The sequence below is a fragment of the Parambassis ranga genome, chromosome 6, assembly GCF_900634625.1.
Source record: "Parambassis ranga chromosome 6, fParRan2.1, whole genome shotgun sequence".
Classification (NCBI taxonomy): Eukaryota; Metazoa; Chordata; class Actinopteri; family Ambassidae; genus Parambassis; species Parambassis ranga.
The window spans coordinates 4,237,131-4,259,063 of record NC_041027.1 but is presented as its reverse complement, the minus strand read 5'-3'; the positions used below and the strand labels follow the sequence as shown (position 1 = coordinate 4,259,063).

Genomic DNA, 21,933 nt, shown 5'->3' with positions numbered 1-21,933 from the left:
GAAGGAAGGAAGTCCTCTGATGGCAGCTCCTGCTGTGTCATGGGCGACTGGTTGCATCCCAACTGTCAGGTTTCTCGCCTGGAGGTTTGTTGACTCTGGTTGACTCATTTGACACTTGGTGGCTCCTGCTGATGTCAAACTTCCAGACTGTAGCAGCCATATAGTCTGTAGCAAGGCCTTAAAAGGAGACATGTGGGCCTGTAACTAAATGCTAATGGCATGTTGTTCACTGATGGAGGGTTATGTTCTTCAGCAGGCACTTACTGTATGGAAATAAGTGAATTGAAGGACAATTACCATGTTAGCCTTTTCAACTGTGTCCGTTACTGAATGAGGTCATGATGATTAGAGTATTCCTGAGTGTTGAGTCAGACAGACATTGTAAAACCAAACAGCCTAGAGAAAGACATTAAAATGCAATTAAGATTATTATTGCCAAACCTGTTAGAGTATGAACTTAGAACAAAATATAATCTCTATCCTATTACTCTAGAGGTCCTTGAAGAATGGTAATAAAAGTGTGTGCCATTTTTCTTTTGCATCACTTCCAGTCAATCATTTGAACTTAAAACGTACATGGAAGATCAGATGTGGAGCCACCAGTTGAGGTTTTGTGTCAGTGAGACTTACTATATGGCCCATGTCCACTTACTTTGGTGATTTCCCACAGCTGTGGATTAAATACTTACTCCTTGGCTGTGTCTTCTACCTTAGAGGTCAGGAGTAGGTCAGTATGACGAATGCATTCCTGAGGCCAATGAGATTGTTGACATGCTGCTTGACCCTTGAACACCGTTGCAGAACTGCAATCTCTGCATATTATTGTAAGTTTGGTATCATCAAATATATATTGTGCCCGTAAAACAGTGTTGTAGAAACACACAGTTTATAGTTCCTACTAAATCATAAATTGCAAACATGATAATCTTTACGTCTTCATTCATTTCCTAAATTCATAAATTCCCATGAACAGCTAAGGGGTTTATTGCAGACCAATAGTCTTGCTAAATAGAGCTTGCTACTGTTAAGCTGGCTGCTAGCTTGAAGCTGCCGATCAAGGTCCACAATTCAGTGTTTATTTTTATTCCAATGGACTATGTAGCATAGAATATATGTTAGAATATTGAATTGAGCTGGCCATACAAGTCAGCATCAATGACAATGCTTCTGCATGATGTGGAAATTAGTGATTGTTTTTGCTAACACATCAGGTGCTTTATTTCCTCCTGTCTACAGTGTTTTTTTTGTGAATTAGATAACTTTAGTAATATAATAACTTTATTGTAGGAAGATGTCTGTGACAAACATGTTTTTTAATTCTTTGCTAATTAAGGGGCTAAATATAGCAGTATATCTAGTTTGAATTGCATTTTTGGACACTTTTTGGGGAGTTATACATAAACAATAGCAGAAAGGGAAGAAGAGCACTGTAGATATTGTGGTTGTAGAGCAGGATTCTTGAAAAAGGAATCCCCACACGTACAAGGGCTTAAAGTTATATCTAATCATATGATCATCCAACTTTTCCAAACCGGGGGCTGTTCACACACATTGACCCTTCCAGTTCAAATACAACCTTTAACCATGTGACTGTAATATTTATCTCAACTGTGTGTTTGTACCTAGTGCTAACTGCCATGCTTAGGGGGTGCAGAATCACATGCAGATCAGCCTTTTCTGGTGGTCTTAAAGTGTGGTCTTAAACTCCAGATGTCTCTGGCAGTCACAGAGAGCTACATATATGATTTAAATTTTATCAGTTTAGGTGTTGCTGTTGTTAAATTTTGATATTAGCATTTGAATATTGTTGTTGTTGTCTTCAGATGCGTACTTTGCCAGACAATAGATAGCTTAAATGGCCATCAATTATCATAGCCAGACTAATATAATGTAATGTGATGCTACACATTTTTCTACCCATTGAAGGAAAAATCCTGAAATGTCTGTAGACAAAGATCCACACAATTAATAAACCATGTCTCTGCACTCCAAGAGATGAGACAGCAGCAGCACCCAGTGTGTTACTAAGCAGCTGGTGAAGCCTGGTAGATTGTGGTCATGCTTACTGCACCCATTCAGGTCTTATTCTGACATAATTTTATACTCTTACATCTGCAGGGGGAAAAAAAAAAACAAAAAAAAACCCAAAAAATGATAACAGCTGCTGAGCTTATAGCCGTTCACCTTTCAAGTCTGGCCCCTGTGCTCCTCTAAAACCGTTCATTTCTCGTGAGACCACATCAGATTTCACAGTCGCTCTCTGGCTGTGTGTGGAGGAGCCTCAGGGCCTTGTTATCTGCTATGTAGACAAGAGACAAATTCTTCTCTGGCAGGCCTGATAGAGAAAACAAGCCCACCTAATGTTCCTGTCCAAAAGAAAGTGAGCAGACCCACATGAACCTCATCTTCTCTGGTCTCCTGGTTGTATTTTTCCATCAGGGTGAGGCTGTGTTTAGGCCTGTCACGATAACAAATTTTGCTGGGTGATTAATTGCCAAGAGAAATTATTGCGATAAGCGATAACATTGTCGTTTTGAGACCATGTTCAACTAATATAATGATAATGACATATAATGTCTTTCAAGGCTGTGCGGCAACCATGCTGTGATCGGTCGGAATTTATTGTGGGTGTGATGAAAGTGGAGAAGCGCAAGAGCCTCTCCAGGTATATAGGTAGGTGTATAAACAGCGCTGATTCAACAGATTTAGATAAGACCATACTGGTTTGCATGATGAGCAATAAAAGAAAGAAAGAAAGGCAAGTCAGGGTGATTTGTCACCAATAACTCCAGACAGCCGTTCACACATACCAGATGGTGACTGTTATTACCATTCTATATACTCCTACATACCCGGGCATAATAGGCTCGTTAACAATGTCTGTATATCTTTGCTATTGTTATTACTTTTAATGTCGCATCTTCACAGCTCATCACCGGACAGTTTGAAGTATCGCAGGCACATTGGAACACAGTAGATGTGCAAATGTGGTCATAAAGGCACAAACACTGAATCTTTGCTATTGTTACTTTTAATGTCGCATTTTCACAACTCATCGCCGGACATCTCACGCTGTTGCAGGCACCCTCTCTGTATAATGCCCTCTTGCCATGGCACACGTCCTTGTGGTGTGTTAAAAAACTCAGTAAAGTCTTTCCTTATAGTTTAGTGGGCGGGCCGTATGAGGAGTTCTGCACACACGCGTCTCGCGGAGTATGGTACCTCAGTGCGGAAAAGACCTTTTTTTTGTATCTCTTACCACCCGTGGAGCGCGTTCTCCGCTCTTTGTCTCGCGGAGTATGGATCCAGCTTAAGCCCTGCAGCACTGTGACGCACCGTTGCGACAGCGAGCTGACAGTGGTCTGCTCAGAACATCACGTGAACGTCACACAATGAGTTAAAAAATAAGAACTACCTGTGGATTTGACACATCTTAAGACAGAAGCCACGGGCCATATAAAGTCGGCCAGCCGGACTTTGCACACTTTATACGCTACGTCGCAACGGAGTGACGCCTTTTGTCATCCGGTCTGTTTGGCAGGGAGAGGGAGAGAGACCGCGCAAATGTAATTTATTATAAACCCATTTAAAGTTATCGTGCAATTAATTGATTTATTGTTTATCGTGACAGGCCTAGCTGTGTTAACAGTTAGCTGTGCTAACAGCAGAGAACCTGAGATTCTTATCAAAATCAACTTTTCAGAGATAAGGGTGGCAAGTAGAGAGTTATGCGGCCTCATAAGGCTTAATTATCCTTGTGTAGCTCACATCTGCTCCAGGGACACCAGAGGAGTTGGATGATCATTAAGCAAATCTGAGAATGAGCTATTTAAAGCGTGAACATTTTCCAGCCATTTATTTATATTTGCGACCTCCTGGAGCCACTTCACAATTCATAATAAACCTTGTTCAGTTAAATGAACATCATCGTCTTGGCAGTGCCTGATCTTCAAAAAATGGGCAAAGAGGGGTGGGTGTTGTTGATGCAGTTTAACGTCAGGCACTTGGGTATGCATTTGCTTTTGGTGCCAGCCTCAAGTGGCCGTTCCATGAAGTGCACTGACTTCATTTATCCACACTCGGAGCCCTGGAGGTTGCTGCTGGCTTTTCTGTAACACTCTTCTTTCAAGCCCTCACTGCTCATTTCTGTTTATTTATTGAAACATAATTTGTAGCCAGGTTTTCATCCAGGGTTTAAATACTGCATTGTGTTGCATTAGCCTAACATGGTTTGACTACCATCTGCACCTTGTAATAGGTGACAGGGATTACAGTGTAATTTAGGAGGAATCTGTTTTCATGCTTTCTTCTGTAAAGCTATCAGTGTGCTTCATGGCTCCGTGTGGGTGTTCAATTACCTTCCTACTGCAGCTCTGTGCAGTTCACACAGGAAGGCCGACCTTCGTCTGGTCCTGTGTGTGCTAAATTATTTTGGAGGAGGGAGGGAGGGAGATGAAATGATTGAGCAGTGTGTAGCTGGGAAGAAGGCCACCACTTGCATATTCTCACGCTACTGTCTGCTTGATGTGCACATGTGTGCTATCAAGACATTTTTTTGTGTTACATGTGGCTTATATTATTATATAATTAAAAATGTGCTCTGTAAATCATTGCATTGTTGTGCAGTTAAACAGTTTTAAGGTCATGCAAGAGTGCAAATACGGATTTTGTTACAGACTGAGTGAAAGCCAGCGCTGAATAATGAGTTTTAGCAATAGGCGCTCACTGGCTAAACCTCATACTAAAGAGGGTAAGGTCTTGGCCCAGCAAGGTATTTGTATACCTGCTCTTCATGCTCCCTGTAGCTACTTCTCTGTACACTGACAGGCTGTCACAAGTTGCGTTTTCAAGATATTTGAGTGCTGGAGAAAGGTCAAAGCATCTTCAAGGTTTGGAAAAAAAAACGGTTAGTCAGGAAATCTCCTGCTTCCCACGTTCCACCACGCAATCAAGCAACTTGTTTACCATCTGAACCGCTGACTGCTGCGCCCACGCACAGAGATTAGAGAAGTGTGGATGTGACAGGATTAGGGCTTGTGCTGGCTGTCATTAACTGCCTATGTTTACATGCACAAAATATTACAGTTTATTCAGTGTAAGACAGTATTACTGTCTAAGCTACACTACACTGCTAGCTGTGTACATGCCAGTTATATTCCTGTTTGCTTGTATTCATTTCTCACCCTTTGGAGGTCAGCATTGCTGATGGCCAAGTTTTCATGTGTTATGCACAGTTTCTTTTTTTTTATAGATATATACCTCTGTTACCCTTTGACTTAGCTCTTTTTGTGTCTGTCTGTAGCTATGCAAATGTACTGCTGCTACCCTTGTCCCTTGTGGTGTTCCTGCTATTACATTTTAAAGGTAGTTGTTTCCTGATCTGACCAGAAATGAGGCCTTGTGCCACATAGATGAAAATGTGTTTTATACGTCTAAATAATCCTAACCCTAACCCTAAATAAATCATTTGTATAGCGCCTTTAAAAACAGATTAGGTACGGACTAGTACAGCAGTGGAAAACTGTGCAGTGCTCAAGAGCCACACAGAACGACAGAGGATGCAAAACACAAGTTCAAAAGAAGACAAAGATTGTTAAGGACAAAGAAAGAGTCATCACTACAGATTAAGTCAATAACAATACAATAAAAAATAACAATTGGATTAGTGATTTAAAAGGAGATTAGGATCCTGATAGCAAAAGCTTGGTCACCAATAGTCTTTGTGGGTCATATAAGTAGCTTGGATTGGATTTGAAAAGTGATCCATAAAATCTTACAATCAATTTTAAATGGCCACATGATTTGGCTTCGGATAGCATTGTTATGCACAGGGAATTCTAGTTTTTGTTAGATGGAAACATTTTGTTTGCAAATATCCAACACGTTTGATGGAGGATAACCACGTTTCCACCTTCTCAGTTTAGTTAGTGCTAGGGGTGGAACGGTCCACTAAATCCGGGGTTCGGTTCGTATCACGGTTCTGAGGTCACGGTTTTCGGTTCGGTTCACATTGTTGAGGTTTTTTCTACTTTTAACACTCTGGAAATACCAGATAAGCATAAAATACATAGCCTATTTATCCAACATTCAACATATTTAAGAATCAGTTCAGTGTTTCCCCTATCATTAAATCAGGTCAAGTCAATTTTATTTCTTTTTAATTTCTATATAGCACCAGATCATAACAGAAGCCAGTTAAGATTACCTTTCCTATAGAACAGGTACACAGGCTATACCTTGTTCCTTTATTAAACAAACTAAACGGCTCATGTTATTTATCTTATTTGCACAGCAGCATGTCATTTCTCTCTGCGCTGCTGTCTGCACACAGAGGCCCTAACGTTACTGATGTCCGTGTTTTTATTTTATTTTTGCCATTGAAATATGCTATTTACATCCCGCTCTGTAAGCCATGACGGGACCTTCGGCAGCTTTGCGCACGATTGGACGCAGAGTGGTGTGGGTCTCTCTGCTCTGCCTGCAGCTGAAACTGCTGTGTGAAGCTACAGTGACTGACCGGCTGTGAGTACGTTGAGGCAGGGGAGGAGCTCACGGCTGCTGCTTATCGAGGACAGTAGCCTGACTGCAGATTGATTTCACGTCAGTCTCCAAAAGTCACCAGAGAGAGTCACTAGTTGCTTTTCATTAAAAAAAGATTTGGAAAGCCACCAAACGTAGCGAGAGAGACGCCAAGTTGGCAACACTCGTCTCCGTGCTGTGGTAAAAATGCCTCCCTGTATTACTTGATGCGCATGTCCAGAACCGAACAGAACATGCTCCCTGAACTGAAACACGTTTACCGAAAGCTTCTTTTTTTCCTGAACCGTCCCACCCCTAGTTAGTGCTGACTGAAATGCAGCGTTGTTACAGTAAATGTCTCTTCTTCTTTCCTTGATTATTTCTAGCTAACACAGTTGTGACATTCAGTCAGGAATTCTTGCTGTTTGCTGAGCCTTTGTGAAGTGTAAACATTAGCTTTGTAATTAATATGAGGGAGCGAGGAGAGTTGAAATGGTAGTCAGAGTTGTACTGTAGTTTTCCCATGGCCTAACAGGATAAAAAACACACTGCGGTTTAGCCTTTGTGTTTTCAGTGTATGACTTACTTATAAGGCCTTTATGGTTAGTTTTCATGTCAGGGCCTAGCTGTTTTTATTCCTGTCCATCATTCTTTATGGCTTAACACGCAGAGAGATGTTTGGTTTCATATGGAAAACATGGAGTCTTTGAAACAAAAGACACTGTCTGAGGTCATGCAGTATTAGAATATGGGCCAAAATCTATCCTGGTGTTCATTTTATCAGACCTTTATTTTCATTTGTTTTTTCTGGCTTTATATTCAAAATCAGACGCCCATCTTGGATCCTGAAGACTTGTCTCTTCTTTATGCTTCTGTCTTTTACCTTCTCTCTTGTGTGCCTCCATTCCACATCGGTCAGGACTAATCCTTGGAGACTTGTCTGTGTTGACTTGTGTGTTGCGTATTGGTCTCAGATTACACTTGCTAGTTCTGTATGAAGGCTGGATCTGAGACCATGAGTAACCAGATATATTCCTCCATTTCACTACAAGCTCAGGTGTGAATACACAAATGAACAACACCGATAAGCAAATGCCGAAACCCATGATTTTTTATGAGCAGTGCTATTGATAGCATGGATGCTGTAAAAGCTGTGCTTTACAATGTCTTTGCATTTAACCATCCCTCTTGTGGTTTGTTGTGTTTATGGCTGCATAACTGCGGTGCCATGCTCCACTGTTGTTATGAAAGGCATGAAGATGGGAGAAGTGGCATTTCAGTCTGGATTTAAAAGGTTTCCTAATTCAAATACCTGGCGCAGGTGCTGGCAGGAAGGTCTATTTGGAAATGTTTTATGCCCAGAGTACCCTGAAGCCATTACTAAGATGAAAATTAGATTCTACTTGTTCTTTGTCATCAGTAAATATTCCCATGAGTCACGTCAGAAGGAGATTTTGAGTTAATTTTAAATTCCCTGTTATGGTTAGAAAGGGTTTTGATTTTAGAGATTCAGAAGTGGCTTAGGCTCAGCGAAAGCCTGGTTCTTTGAAGCAGAATTGAGGATTGTCTCGGCAGGACAACTGAGCAGACTGGAACCAGTACTAATCCTGGACTGCTTCTGTCCCACAATCACTTTAGCCTTTTAGATTAGATCATTTGAGAAGGTCAAGTGGAGCTAGGCATAGCCTCTTTTGTTGGCTTGGCTTGTTTTTCTGGGTGCTCTAAAGTAATTAAAATAAAATTCTGGTGTTGGAGAAATCAATCAAGAAATCAAATATTTCCAGCCTGCATTAGGCAATAAAATGCGTCAATTTTAGGGTTTTGCAATCATCTACTGGTAGTTCACTGTGTAGTGGTCAAACAGGTAAAAGATAAAATATGACACATGCTGCCAGTGATGCCACAGGATGCTGCATACACCTCCCAGGATGCCACAAAGTGATGAATTTGATTGAGAAGTCAAGGTTTTTCCTCTTCAGTGAGTATTAATATGTCACTCTGTTTTGCCGTTAAGATTGAATTTGTATGGCCTCAACCTCAGAGGCTTATCTGTTACTGAAGTTTGGTGTAAATCTGCATCAGTTGTGGGAGCTCAAATGAAGTGCTCAGCTGCACGGCACAGTCGAACTGTCAGAAGCAGAAGTGATTCAAAAGCCAGATGGTTTGGAGACGGCCTCTGCCAGAGGCAAGTCAACAAAAGTTTGTGTTCTCTGTGAACTGCAAGGCTTTGTCTGCTATGTGAATAACTGTCTCCTCTCATGTTGGCTATGAATTTTTTTTAACTGGGTAGTATAGTAATACTTTTAAATCAAAGTAACCCTGCTGTTGACACAGGTTGTGTATTATAAAAATGCTGTGATAATACCACCATCCCAGGTAATTATATTCCAACTGTTTTTGATCTTGTATACAAACATGCTTTCTACACAGATGTTTACATTTCTCCTTAGTTGTTGTAGTACCACTTATGATATCGCCATACTGCTGCTGTTCCATTGTCTTAATTGCAGTTTCTCTGAAAAAAAAAAAATCTTAGGGTCCAGTTTCATTCTATTAGCTGTGGTGTGCAAGCAGTGGCAATGAACACAAAGCTTCAGTCCTTTTTGATGTGTGCGTAAAAGAATTCACTTGAAAAAAATTACAATCTGATGCTTTTGATGTGGCAGAGTGACCCAATTTTATGAATGGACTTGTTTTGTTGCATCTTGACAGGACCCTGGTTGTTCTGCATTGCCACTGAAACACTCCTTTTGATAAGCTAATCATAGTTGAAAATATCACACTGTTGCCATCATGTCTGACTTTTGTAGTTGTGTTTATGGTTCAAAAATTGGGTAACCCACATTCACAATATTTGAATGCATACTTTAAATAAAAGCAATACAAAAGCAACACTTGATGCGAAGCAACTGGACTCGTGGAGCAAAACCTCTTCAAGAACACTCTACAAGTCCAAGCTCTTAGATAGTTCTGTTGACTGTGTGTCTTATCACTTATACTGTTTACACTGTTTGTGAACATGAACGATATGAAAGCCCCCCTCAAATGAGGCCCTAATTGCCTCCTGGTTGCTGTCTGCAGTAAAATGCCACTTCCTCCATGTTAGCGGATGGAACATAGGTAGGTGGAGGTCTGTGCAAATGGCAACATTACAGCTTCATCCTTTGGCGTCTATGTAGCAGTGCCTGTAAAGAACATATTTTGGCCTCATGCTTATATGATAGGCAGAGGTGGAGTTGTGTTGTCTATCTTTATGCAGTCTATGGTTTGAAGTATGTTTCCAAATAAGGGTCTAAAGGGCTGTAACCAGTAAGGGTGGATCGGTTCACAAAATCTATGGTTCGAGGGTTCCGAGGTCATGGTTTTCAGGTTAGTTTAGTTGGGGGGGGTCAGTGCACAGATGCCTGGTGTGCGTACACATGTGCACATACAGGTGAGCACACTCCTACCAGCGAGTGTGTGCTGTTTTGTTCACAGTTGCTCATGACGTGCTAGCAGGTTAGCCTGGACTCCATTGACTATGCTAAGCTAAGCAAATGTGTGTGTTTTTTTTTAATTTTGCCTTTGAAATTTGCTATTTACATCCCGCTCTGTAAGCCATGACGGGACCAGCAGCAGCTTAGCTTCATGCCAGTGGAGAAAAAAACGCCTCCCTGCATTACTTGATACTTGAATCAAACAAAACACACACCCCGAACCCAGGCACATGTACTGAACGGTTTGGATTTTTTTTCCTGAACTGTCCCTTGCCTAGTAAACAGATATTTGATGCTGTAACCAGATAATGGCAAGAGTGATGATGATTATGCTTGACCTTATATATCTCATAGTGTGATATAGACATTTTGGAAGTCATCCCTGGAAACGGATTAAGCCACTAATATCAGCCACGAGGTCATGTCTTTGTGCCTAGTCTTTCCTTGTTTTCATTTTCATGTTGCGACCATTCCTTAATTGCCAGTGCAGCACAATGACCAGGAACTAATAAGAGCAGTGAGAGTTAACTACTGTACTTTTATTTTATTAGTCAGTACAATTTATTTACAGCCCACAGGCAGCCTATGAATAGACCACACCTGCTGTTACATTGCACTGTAATTAGTGTTATGGTGCTACTGTAATGTAGCGGCTGTCATAAAGAGCACAAGTGGAACATTAAGGTGATCGTTAACTGTCAAGAACAAATTCAAGATGGAAGTTCATCTCAAGGCAAACGGGAAGATACATAAAACTGTCAAATCCAGCTATTACTGCAGGTTTTTGGATCTGGTAATATCAGTTGTTGTCGGCTGCAGAGTTTCATTAAGTAAATGTGTCTTGCACTCCTGCATTCTCTGTGCCAAGTCTACTGATGGATAAGAGGAGCAGACAGGTTGGGGTATTATTCTGATTTCAAGGGTGTCTTCTGAGCATCAGTCATTCCTCAGCTGGAGACTGGCGGAAGATGTATTTTGTATTTCAGGATGCACATCTGCGCGGACACAAACATTCTGTCAGCACAGTTATTCAGTGCCTCTGTGTGGGTTGTTTTTCACTGACCATGGCGGCATTTAGGGAACAGTCTCTCAGCATTAACTAACAAACTCCAGTCTTCAACCACAAGTATTTGGGTGTCTACAGGCTGTTCCATACTCCACGAGAACAGAGACCAGAGAACTCGCTCCACGGGTGGTAAGAGTAAAAAAAATAGTTCGTTTCGGCACGGAGGTACCATACTCCGCGAGACGTGTGTGTGCAGAACTCCTCATACGGCCCTCCCACGCAGCGCACGTCACACACAAAAGGTTGACAATGCAATTGTATTGCAAATTGTGAGCAGTCGTGGTTACCTGGCCTAACGAGCTGACAATGCTCAGGGAAGAGGGCGTACAGCATGACAATAGATAGAAGATTAGTGTAGCTGACTGTAGCAGACCTCTGGTCTGTGTGAGTTTAATTCTGTGAACGTGTGGATGACTGTCTGCAATAATACATCCCATCTCCCGGTGTTTAATGTGCACGAGCCACTGTAACGCCGTGATCAATACTGGGATTAGTTTTTATCGCCACCTTTTGGACAGACACTCTCCTCTGTGCGCCATGTTTCCCCTTCCTGTTTGCCAGCTGCTCATCTAAACTGTCCATCGTCGTTGTACTTCCTCCTTCTGTCTGTGTGTTCTTCACCTGAAGAAGCTCTTGTGCTTCTCCACATTCATCATGCCCACAATAAATTCAATCACATCCAATCACAGCATGGTTGATGCACAGCCTTGAGAGAAAAAGTTCTGCCCGGGCCATGTGTCCGAGAGCGCTGCACAACAGGTGGTCCGAGAGAAAAATGACGTCATTTTGTGGGCGTAACGTCGGCAGGGGGAAGGGAGTTCTCTGTTCTCGTGGAGTATGGATCCAGCTTACATTACCAGCAAGCTGGACTGTTTTGTAAAAATGGATGTTCTGCATTATCTTCTGATGATACTCAGGTCCTTTAACGTTTGCAGCACCAAATTACAGATGTTTCATCACTTGGTGATCTCAGCTTCATCTTCTAAACTGTAGTGTGCTGGGACACCAGGATGAAGACCGCCAACACCAACAGACTCGACAAGCTCATGCAGAAGGCTAGTTCTGACATGGGAGCCGAGCTGGAGTCTGTGGTGGAGGAGACAAAGAGACTAAACAACATGTCTCACCCCCTGCATGCCACACTGCTGTCTTACAGTAGCACATAGCAGTAGACTGAGACTACTGAGGGGCACCACAGGAGGTCCTTTCTACCATTGGCCATCAGACTGTATAATTCCCTTCTGTAGAAAGGAAAGCTGGAAGTAATAAACAATGAACATAATATTACATTATTACCAAATAACTTTACCCAGCTGCTTCTTAGACTAAGCACAGTAGTTCTGATACAGTGCGACATTATGTATTATTACACCCATCTAGCTTTGGTTTAGATTTTACACCTGTAGATTTTTATCTGTAGTTCATATTTATAACCTACAGTTCTAAATTCATAATTTTCTCTTTAAATGTCCACTGATGCCAGAATTTCTTTGGGATTAATAAAGTTTTATCTTATCTGATCTTTAATAACACAGATGTTCCACTCTCTCCTGATCACCCTTGTCACTGCCTGTTTGCGTGTGTATGTAGTAGGGCAAATGATCGAAGGAGCAAGAGCTCTTCCTGTTATACAAGATCTTTAAACAACACGTTTTTGGGCCATGTAAACAAACCAGACAGACAGCTAAATGCCGAGAGACAGAGGACTGTATCCTAATGCCGGACTGAGAGATTAGAGTGAGATGTCATTCTGTGCTGTGTGATGTATGATGTCTTTCAATCATGATGTCAATGCTTTGGCACGTTTTTAGCTAACTTGTTAGCTAGTGTCTGCTAAGTCCATTCATCAATGGCAATAAAGCCAGCCCCATGACACAGACTTGACTGGTTATGGGTATGCTGAAAATGTAATTGAACTACACATTGTCAATTTTAACTTCAAGATGCTTTCTTTGATTGTTTTAGCACCTCAAACATAGGCATGCAGCCGAGTGGGAGACACCCACTAATGTTTTTAGGAAAGTGGGAAAAAATGATTAAATTCATAAATCGGGTTTCATGTGAAAAAATCTGGGATTTTATTTTTAAGCCATATCGCCCCACTATTTTTAGAGTACTGGTGACGTAATAAAACCAGTAAAAAGCAGAAGCATGCTGCGTGTGTGCATGTGTGGGTGGTTTTGCATATGAGTGGAATGCTGCATATCTGTAATTCTTTTGTGAATGTGTGAAGTCTAGCAGCTCATCCAGATGTCACTAGAATCTGGCCAAATCACCAAGAGTTTCTTATTGCATCAAAATATTTGGGTTGGAATTTTAGTGTCAGAGAATGAAACGTCTCTTGCTCACCTACTCTAACAGATTTCTGATCGAAGCATACGGTGCAAACTCTCCTGTTGAGTGCATACATGCATCTCTGCAGGAGGCTACTATTATTTAAATTATAGGCCAGGTTTACTGTTGTCAAGGTGTAGCAGAGTCACAGACGTCACACAGCATGCTAAGTGATAGCTGCACCTACATTGCACCCACATTTTCTTCAAGTCCTCAAAATGTGGTAGATGTTTACTGTTAGCTTTCTCAGAAGTGTGCCGTAAGGGTTCAGGCATCCACTTGTTTGCTATGCTTGACCCTTGATGTGTCTTCTTGACCAAGTTTTGTTGAAGCCAGGCATTCTTTTTCAAATGTTTTAACCAGCTGGTGACCTGTTTTTAAACTGTTGCAGGCTTTTAATGCATGTGACATATATGTATTTAGCCGTACCTTATTTTAAGTATTATAGATCATCATTTATTTTGACTCAGTCTACCTGCACTGTGTGTGCTGATGTTGTTTGTTCTACAGATAGACTAAAGCTTGACTAGTTTGCATTAAGCCACTAAAATAATACTCCTGGGGGTTCTGCAGGTGCAGATGGCAAGTCATGCATGCTCAATCGTAGAGGAAATGATGTGGCTGGTTATCTAAATAGTTGTTTTGGTAAAGGGTCTGTTCCTGTCTGTGCTGGCACTGCATGCAATGCACCCTTCATCCTGATACTGATTGACTGAGGCAAAGCCAAACTCAGGGCCTGCTGCTTCCACTGCAGTGAGGAATTGGCAGGGTGTGAAAAGGAGGCCAGCTGACCCCTTTACCTGCCTTCCTTTCATCATGTGTCACCACTGGGACAGGGACTACATTGGTTTTCATGAACTAGCTCGACATCAAGGACAGTGGGGTACAATGTGTAAACCAATGACCAATGTATATGTTAAAATTCATGTGTGCTCTTAAGGATTTTAGTAAGATTCAAACACACTGTATAACTGGAAGGCAATCCAGTAACCTGATTGTGGAGATTTTGACACTCACGCACTTTATAAGCTTCTTTTACTCTCACGTGCATTATTTCTTAATCCAACACACATACTTTAGCACAAAGTACTGCACATTATTGCACTACTCACAATCTGCAATGTCAGTCATATTCTGACTGTAGTACTTTCTATGTTAAGTTGTCAGTCATTTCATCAGGCTTTTTAACAGAATATAAACATGTGTTTTCAAAATATCAAACAATTTGGGATTTTTTTTTGTTTTCCTAACTGGCAGTGCTGTTTCTACACACTAATTCTTTGTACTGCTCCTGTTTTCTAAAAACCTGAGCACTTCAAAGAAGCAAAACATCATTAGACAGGGGACCCATCAAGACATTCCAATTGTGATAGTGAGGATATAGACAGCCACAAGTAATCTTGTAGCCCTAGGGGTTAAAAAGCAGAAAACGCAAGGATTCAAAGCTGCAAGTCAAAACATGTAAAAAAAAAAAAAAAAAATCTACAGTAAAGGAGCCTTGTGTAGAGGATGAAATTTCTGGTACCATCTGGCTTATTTAAATACTAGCGCCGGATCGTTTTCTTGAATGAGTAGGATTTTGTGTCATTTTACAGTGTTCTGGGATGAACTGGCTATTTCCTGTGCTTGGAGACTGTCTGGAGTGATTCTGTGCCACACAGACATGTCTATACACTTGTGCTTCCTGTTTGGCCGTTTGTGTGGGTTCAGTGCCTTTCCTGTGTCCGGCATCTCCATTCCTAGACAGATAACAGGTTGTTTGAGGTCATGTTGCTACAGAGGAGTGACCTTAAATGACCTAGTCTGTATCCTTGGTTGCTGCTTTGATAACTTGTCTAACCAGCCATCATTAGGTTGTTTAGTTAAAAAGGTGTAGAGCATTTGGTTGAAAAGGGAGTCAGAGAAAACATTAGGTCAGTTCCTTGCACTGTCATAAAGTTTATATGGCTTTTAATTCACATCTGTTTATTCTGGATTACATGGTGTTGTTTGCATCTAGGTATAAAAAAAGCCGCAATCTTTGCAGTTAAATACGAAATCATCTTTTCTGTCACAGAATGAAGATGCCTGAGGCCGGGAGTTAAAGCCCTCCATCAGTGAGGGGGTGTTCCAGGGTTGAGACTGGACCCAGACACCCCTGCCTAAAGGGCGGGGTGAAGGGCCCTGCGTGAGTCTGGACCATGGGGGATGGAGGTGCAACTGGAGGAGATAGGGTGAACCATTCCCATGTTCTGTTCGACAACTTCGTCCAGGCAACCACATGTAAGGGCACGCTCAAGGCCTTCCAGGAGCTGTGTGACCACCTGGAAGTCAAACCCAACGAATACAGGGTCTTCTATCACAAGCTCAAGTCCAAACTCAACTACTGGAAGGCCAAGGCGCTCTGGGCCAAGTTAGACAAGCGGGCCAGCCATAAGGAGTACAAGAAGGGCCGTGCCTGTGCCAACGCAAAGGTATGTCTGCTTCATTAGAAACTTGATGATTCATGTAAAGCTGCATTTGGTGGCTTGGTGGCAGCTCCAGTTTCCTTTGAGAGCCAGTAGACTGAAAAACCTGATCCTTGGTGTCTGGGGACCGTGTAACATAATTCTCATGTTTACCAATGAGAACTGTTTATATAATAGAACACCACAAGGACACTTGATTGCTTAGGTAGACTCAAAGATTTAATCTTTGAATAACTTGCGATATGTTATTTGTTGTTGTCTCAGTCTTGTTTATCGTTTTCATGTGCACTGCTGATAACCCTTTTAAACTGTGTCACATCTGCATCTTTTTATATTTAGTGTCTGATCATTGGTGCGGGGCCATGTGGTTTACGTACTGCCATCGAGCTGGCTTTCCTGGGGGCCAAAGTGGTGCTTCTGGAAAAGAGAGATGCCTTTTCCAGAAACAATGTGCTGCACCTCTGGCCCTTCACCATCCAGGACCTCAGGGGGCTCGGGGCCAAGAAATTCTATGGGAAGTTCTGTGCTGGTGCTATCGATCATATCAGTAAGTAGACATTACAGTACTATGACACTGTTGTTTGTTTGTGTCGGAAGATAGATACCACCATTTTTGTCTGTCTCTGTATTGTAGGTATTCGTCAGCTTCAGTTAATGCTGCTTAAAGTGGCTCTCCTGCTGGGCATTGAGATTCACGTCAATGTAGAGTTCAAGGGTCTCATTGAGCCTCCTGAAGACCAAGAAGGTGAACGTAAGTCAAGCTTTTGCCAGACAAGTGCAAGAAAAATGAATGGAAAGAGAACATGTGTTTCATCAGAACTGTCAGATTCTGTAATCCTGGCTCTGCTGATGCATTTCTGTCTCATTACACATGCTGTGTCTTAGGGATAGGCTGGAGGGCTGAGGTCCACCCCAGGACACACCCTGTCAGTGAGCTAGAGTTTGATGTCATCATTGGAGCAGACGGAAGGAGAAACACACTACCAGGCAAGTTTGCATGCTACACATGGAGACATGCAGCAAAGCACAAACACCACTATTTGTTTTCATCTTAGATGTCACTCTGAACGATTATGATCTCACTTGTGTACAGCTGTGGTTTGGTGTCTGACCTCACTCCATTCCACATGTATAAATGAGCATTTGTGCACATCTGTGTGTGTGTTTGTTTCTGACTGCAATGTTCAACTTCAGATAGTATTTACTGTCCCGGCAGAGCAGAATAGGAATTGTTGAATTGGCTGTCTGTTTCCTTTATGATTACTGGGGCCTCCCACACTGCCACACTGGCAGAGGGAACCCCTGTGGAGTAGAGCACCATGACCCCTCTCTGTACTACTGACTGCTACATCAATGAAGGGACGCTGCAAGCACTCTGTGACAGAGCCAAAATCCCCACAGTAAAGAAAAAGAAAAAAAAAGCTGTTTATGTTGTCATGATACCGAACATCTGGTTGCATTTATGATACATACAGTGTGCATTTGAAGTATTTCATATGTTGTAAAAACAAATACGTTGTCAAAATCAGCTTGTTTTAGGGTTTGAGTGTTTACTCATCACAACCTCAAGGTTTCGCCTGCTTCCTCATGTCTTTGTACTTTTCCTCAGGGTTTCGACGGAAGGAGTTCCGGGGCAAGCTTGCCATCGCCATTACTGCGAACTTCATCAACAGGAACACCACAGCGGAGGCGAAGGTTGAGGAGATCAGTGGTGTTGCCTTCATTTTCAATCAGAAATTCTTTCAAGACCTCAGAGAAGCAACAGGTCTGAGACACGACATAGTACATAAAAACTGGTGGTAATTGTTTGATCTGTTCCTGGATGCCAAAAAACATAAGTAGGACTAATAATCTGTCTTTTTGATCACTGCATTGAATTTGTCAGCTCACCCAATTAAAATACTTAGGTTTGATGCCAAGCCTGCCACAGTTTATCGCTGACATGACAATGTCCCTGGTGCTTTAGTTATGTGCTTTGAGCCGCGTAATTGGTGCTCTTGTCCTCCAGTGACGACAAGACTTGTCAGCTTTGGCAATAAGGAAAAGGATTGTGTTTTGTATGTAACAATACATCTCTCTATTGGTCTTTTTAGGTATTGACCTGGAAAACATCGTCTACTACAAGGATGACACGCATTACTTTGTGATGACTGCCAAAAAACAGAGCCTGCTGGAGAAAGGAGTCATTCTGCATGTGAGTGATCAAAGCTCATGGCTGAGTGTTGTGTATGTGTGTTTGAATCTCATGCTGTCTTTCTGCAGTAGACATGAATGCTGTGTGAATGCACAGATCAACAAAATCAGAAGTCTGTCTCTCTCATTTTGTCTTCTTGCCTCACTCTCTTTCATTCTTTCAGTCTTTTATTCTCTTTGTGATTTTGCCCAGTATTAGTCTAATGATCTAACCAAGCCAACAGTGTTCAGGAACACTCTGCCAGCTCAAGCACTTACTGAGTATTTGTGTCCTCGCTATATACGGTAGTTTCCTTTCCCTGGCCGCTTTCCACAGGAAACCGGAAAGACCTTTTTGCATGTCTGTCTTCATGCACAGACATAACTGAAGGTGTTGTGTGGTGGCTTTTAGATTCCTAAATGTGCCCGAATATAATGTTTTGGAAAACAGTCCTCACTTTTTTTTTTATATCTGCTTTACATTACACACAAAAAGCTGTTTGTGTGCAAGTCTGTGCACATTGTGAGTTGGTGACATTTATGATGTTTCTGGTCTACAGAAAAGCAAGAGGCTGTTTGGATTATTTAAGATTGATTTACTGATATAAACTATAGAAAAGTCCCCTCCTGCCCACCTTTTTGAAAAGGACAGAGGAAGGGTGAGTAGCCAGCACAGTTTAAGGCAGAACCACGACTCAGAAAAACAAACCCCTGTTCATATCTTCCACTACCCTGCCCTTCCCCTCACACACCATCACCACCACCGGGCTGGCACTGGAGAAACCAGCGAGCCTGAAGATGGAAGAATGCACCCCTCACCGCCCTCTGTGAAAACATGTCACTTTGAAAGTATGTAGTGATTTGATGCTACATGTTAGAGAGACTTGTGAACAGCACAGTTCATTGCAGTGCCAGTGTTTGGGCCTCTCTGTGGGGAAGGGGCTGTCCACTTTGTTCAGGGGTGGTTTGATCCTATAGTCCTTGATTCCTTATTATTATTTATATATTTTTTTTATTATAGATTATAACACACAGTCTGTAAACGGATAGTTTTTTTTTAAAAAATAGTGCCTTCTGGTCCCAGGTCTCCACTTTTACACTAATATTATATGTATTCTAATGTTTTGGAGAACAGTTGGCCATTTTAAAGTTTTTTTTTTGAGTTTTTTTTCTCTTTTATTTTTGCTTCTTGCCAAGAAACTGATTATTTATTGGTTTTTGTTCGGCTTACTTATAATAGTAAAAAGGTCTCTCTGACTACAGCCATGCTGCGGTGATGACGGTGAGAAGTAATCCAAATGATTATACCCTAATAATAGACAGCAATAAAAAGATTTCCAGTTTCCATGTGGTTCTATGTAACAACCCAGTCAGCTTATGCTTGTACACATGGAGCTGTTTTTGTAGTGTAAATGCTCAAAACCTTATTTTCTGAGTGCTTTTTTGGACCACGCATGTTGCTAAGGGTAAAGTGCTTCTTGCAATTCCGCATTCCTTTGTCGTGAATGTCAAATCTCCATGGTTTACTCTAGAGAGGTCAGCAAAAAAAATTACATCTTGGCATTGGCAGCAGCTCTACGTTGAAACTGGGTATGTGAGATAAAGTGTGTAAGAAAGCAACAGGGTGCTGCGAGCCTATCGGTTTGTTTTCACCACTTCTCATTTTGATATTTTCTCCTTGATTTTGAGGGGACGTTGAGAGAGATGTGACAGGAGTGAAGCGATGTTCAGGGGGGTTTTGTGCTTAGAACTTTATAAGATTTGTATTGAATACAATGTGTGGACACACTCTACTTTTTGAGTAACTATTTTTGTAATTTAGGCATACATAATATAATATGCTTATGAATTATTTCACTCTGGGCCATGAAAATATTTGATTGGCAAGCTAGTCATGCATCAGCATTGCAGGCAGCCCCTTGCAGAAGTTTGCAGAGCTGCCAGTTGTTAAGTATAACAGTTTCATCACATTTCTCTGGATCATTAAAGTTCTTGTGTCAGTGCCACTTCTTATACCATCTCCTCTGTTTCTCCTGCAGGACTATGCCGACACAGAGCTTCTGCTGTCCAGAGCTAATGTAGACCAGGCTGCCTTGCTGTCTTATGCACGCGAAGCTGCAGATTTCTCCACCAACCACCAGCTGCCCACGCTGGATTTTGCTATCAACCATTACGGCCAGCCTGATGTAGCCATGTTTGACTTTACCTGCATGTACGCCTCAGAGAACGCTGCCATGGTGCGCCAACGCAATGGCCACAAGCTGCTGGTGGCGCTAGTGGGAGACAGCTTGCTGGAGGTGAGAGAGATGGTTGACAACTGTATTCCTCTCTTTTTACGGCTTGTGTTGAGCTCCATTTATATTTGTTATAAGCACGGCTGCTCCTCTGTGCCCATATTTGGTTATTGAATGTGGTGTTCACTGCTGTCCCCAGCCCTTCTGGCCTATGGGCACTGGCATCGCCCGAGGTTTCCTGGCAGCCATGGACTCGGGCTGGATGGTGAAGAGCTGGGCCCAGGGAAGAACTCCTCTTGAGGTGCTGGCTGAGAGGTGAGGGTGTGGAAACACTGATGCAGAGACATCAAGACTCACTTTTTCACTTGTGTTGTGGCCTTACACAAATGTTCTGTCTCTTCAAAGACACCCTTTTATCTCTGAGTACTTTTCTAGGAAATGTGCCTGTATGTGATTTCAAACACCACGTCTGTGTGTACTAATGGGATAAGAGGCTCTCATAAGTCTGAATGGAATGTCACTTCACAGTTCTCCAGTAACTCTCTGTGCCCTTTGATAACAGTATTATTATGATTTATTAATGTATTGCCATAGTATGCTGCTTTATTACCATCTGCCTGTACAGTATATGGAGAGGTATTTAAATGTTTTATCTGTGCTTTAGGGAGAGTATATACCGCCTACTGCCTCAGACCACACCGGAAAACGTCAGTAAGAACTTCAGCCAGTACAGCGTGGATCCTACTACCCGTTACCCCAACATTAGCCTTAACTTCCTCAAACCCAGCCAGGTGAGTATCACCTATATGTTATTGTTTCCTCATTGTTTTTTTTCTAATAATTACAAGTTTTTTTTCTAATAATTACTAGTTATGGTTTGGTTCCTTGTGGGGTTGTATGAGATTCATAAATTCCTAACTGCTATCAACAGCCCCCTCCTGTAAAACGAAGACCAGACTCCACTGACAAAAACAGTAATTTTACCTTATAGAATATGAGATTTGTTAATCTACCACTGCCTCAATTGATTGGTATTTTGTATGTTGGTTTGGATTCAGAATGAAACACTTACAGTAAGTCACTAGTAGCTTACGTTTTCTGGGATGATAAATTACTGTTTTTTCATATTGTTGGTTAAATAGATTTTGCTGCTGACCTCCACACTCCATGTCAGTGCCTCATACAACATGCTTTATGCATTTTCTAGGCAACTGAAAACAGTTTTGTTCATAATGCATAATATCTTTGGATTCTCAGAAATATATTGATAACCTTGACATTGCAGGTGCGGCATCTGTTCGACACAGGGGAGAACAGGGAAATACGCATTGAAATCGAGAATGTGATCAACTCGTCAACACCCAAGTTGGCAAGGAATGGTAAGTATCTTATTTACTTAATCAGCACAGACAACAACACTAGTGGGGAAAAAAGACATTTGTCAAGGTGCTGATTGTTTCATTTAGGATTTGCTGCAATCACTGTTGCTGAAATGTAATGATGAATTATTTTCACTCCAGACAATTGCCTGCTTGACAAGCAGTTGCAAGGTAACACAAAGTCCAAATGCATGGTGTTTCTTTCCAGGGATTCCTAATAGACTTAACAGTTCTGATGCCTCCCTGCCATATTTTTGAATTTATGAATGGATAACGTGGAATGATGGAACTGATTTGCAGCCTATG

General features: G+C 41.8%; 1 protein-coding gene across 32 annotated transcripts in view; it reads left to right on the top strand.

Moving 5' to 3' along the window:
- The window catches only part of mical3a (microtubule associated monooxygenase, calponin and LIM domain containing 3a), a 73,697-nt gene that overhangs the window by 19,119 nt on the left and 32,645 nt on the right, over nucleotides 1-21,933 (top strand). For 28 of the 32 annotated variants that reach the window (XR_003670935.1, XM_028408652.1, XM_028408651.1 and 25 more), the window contains 11 exons: nucleotides 15,452-15,848; nucleotides 16,182-16,389; nucleotides 16,477-16,593; nucleotides 16,728-16,829; nucleotides 17,452-17,607; nucleotides 17,936-18,036; nucleotides 20,054-20,311; nucleotides 20,448-20,563; nucleotides 20,913-21,039; nucleotides 21,534-21,627; nucleotides 21,769-21,798. Coding sequence is in view for 31 of the 32 variants with exons in the window: in XM_028408652.1 (XP_028264453.1) it covers nucleotides 15,576-15,848; nucleotides 16,182-16,389; nucleotides 16,477-16,593; nucleotides 16,728-16,829; nucleotides 17,452-17,607; nucleotides 17,936-18,036; nucleotides 20,054-20,311; nucleotides 20,448-20,563; nucleotides 20,913-21,039; nucleotides 21,534-21,627; nucleotides 21,769-21,798 (1,582 nt within the window). In the remaining variant the exon portion in view is untranslated. The remainder of the gene's footprint in view (nucleotides 1-15,451; nucleotides 15,849-16,181; nucleotides 16,390-16,476; nucleotides 16,594-16,727; nucleotides 16,830-17,451; nucleotides 17,608-17,935; nucleotides 18,037-20,053; nucleotides 20,312-20,447; nucleotides 20,564-20,912; nucleotides 21,040-21,533; nucleotides 21,628-21,768; nucleotides 21,799-21,933) is intronic. The other 4 variants (XM_028408679.1, XM_028408680.1, XM_028408654.1 and 1 more) reach the window with 1 other exon arrangement.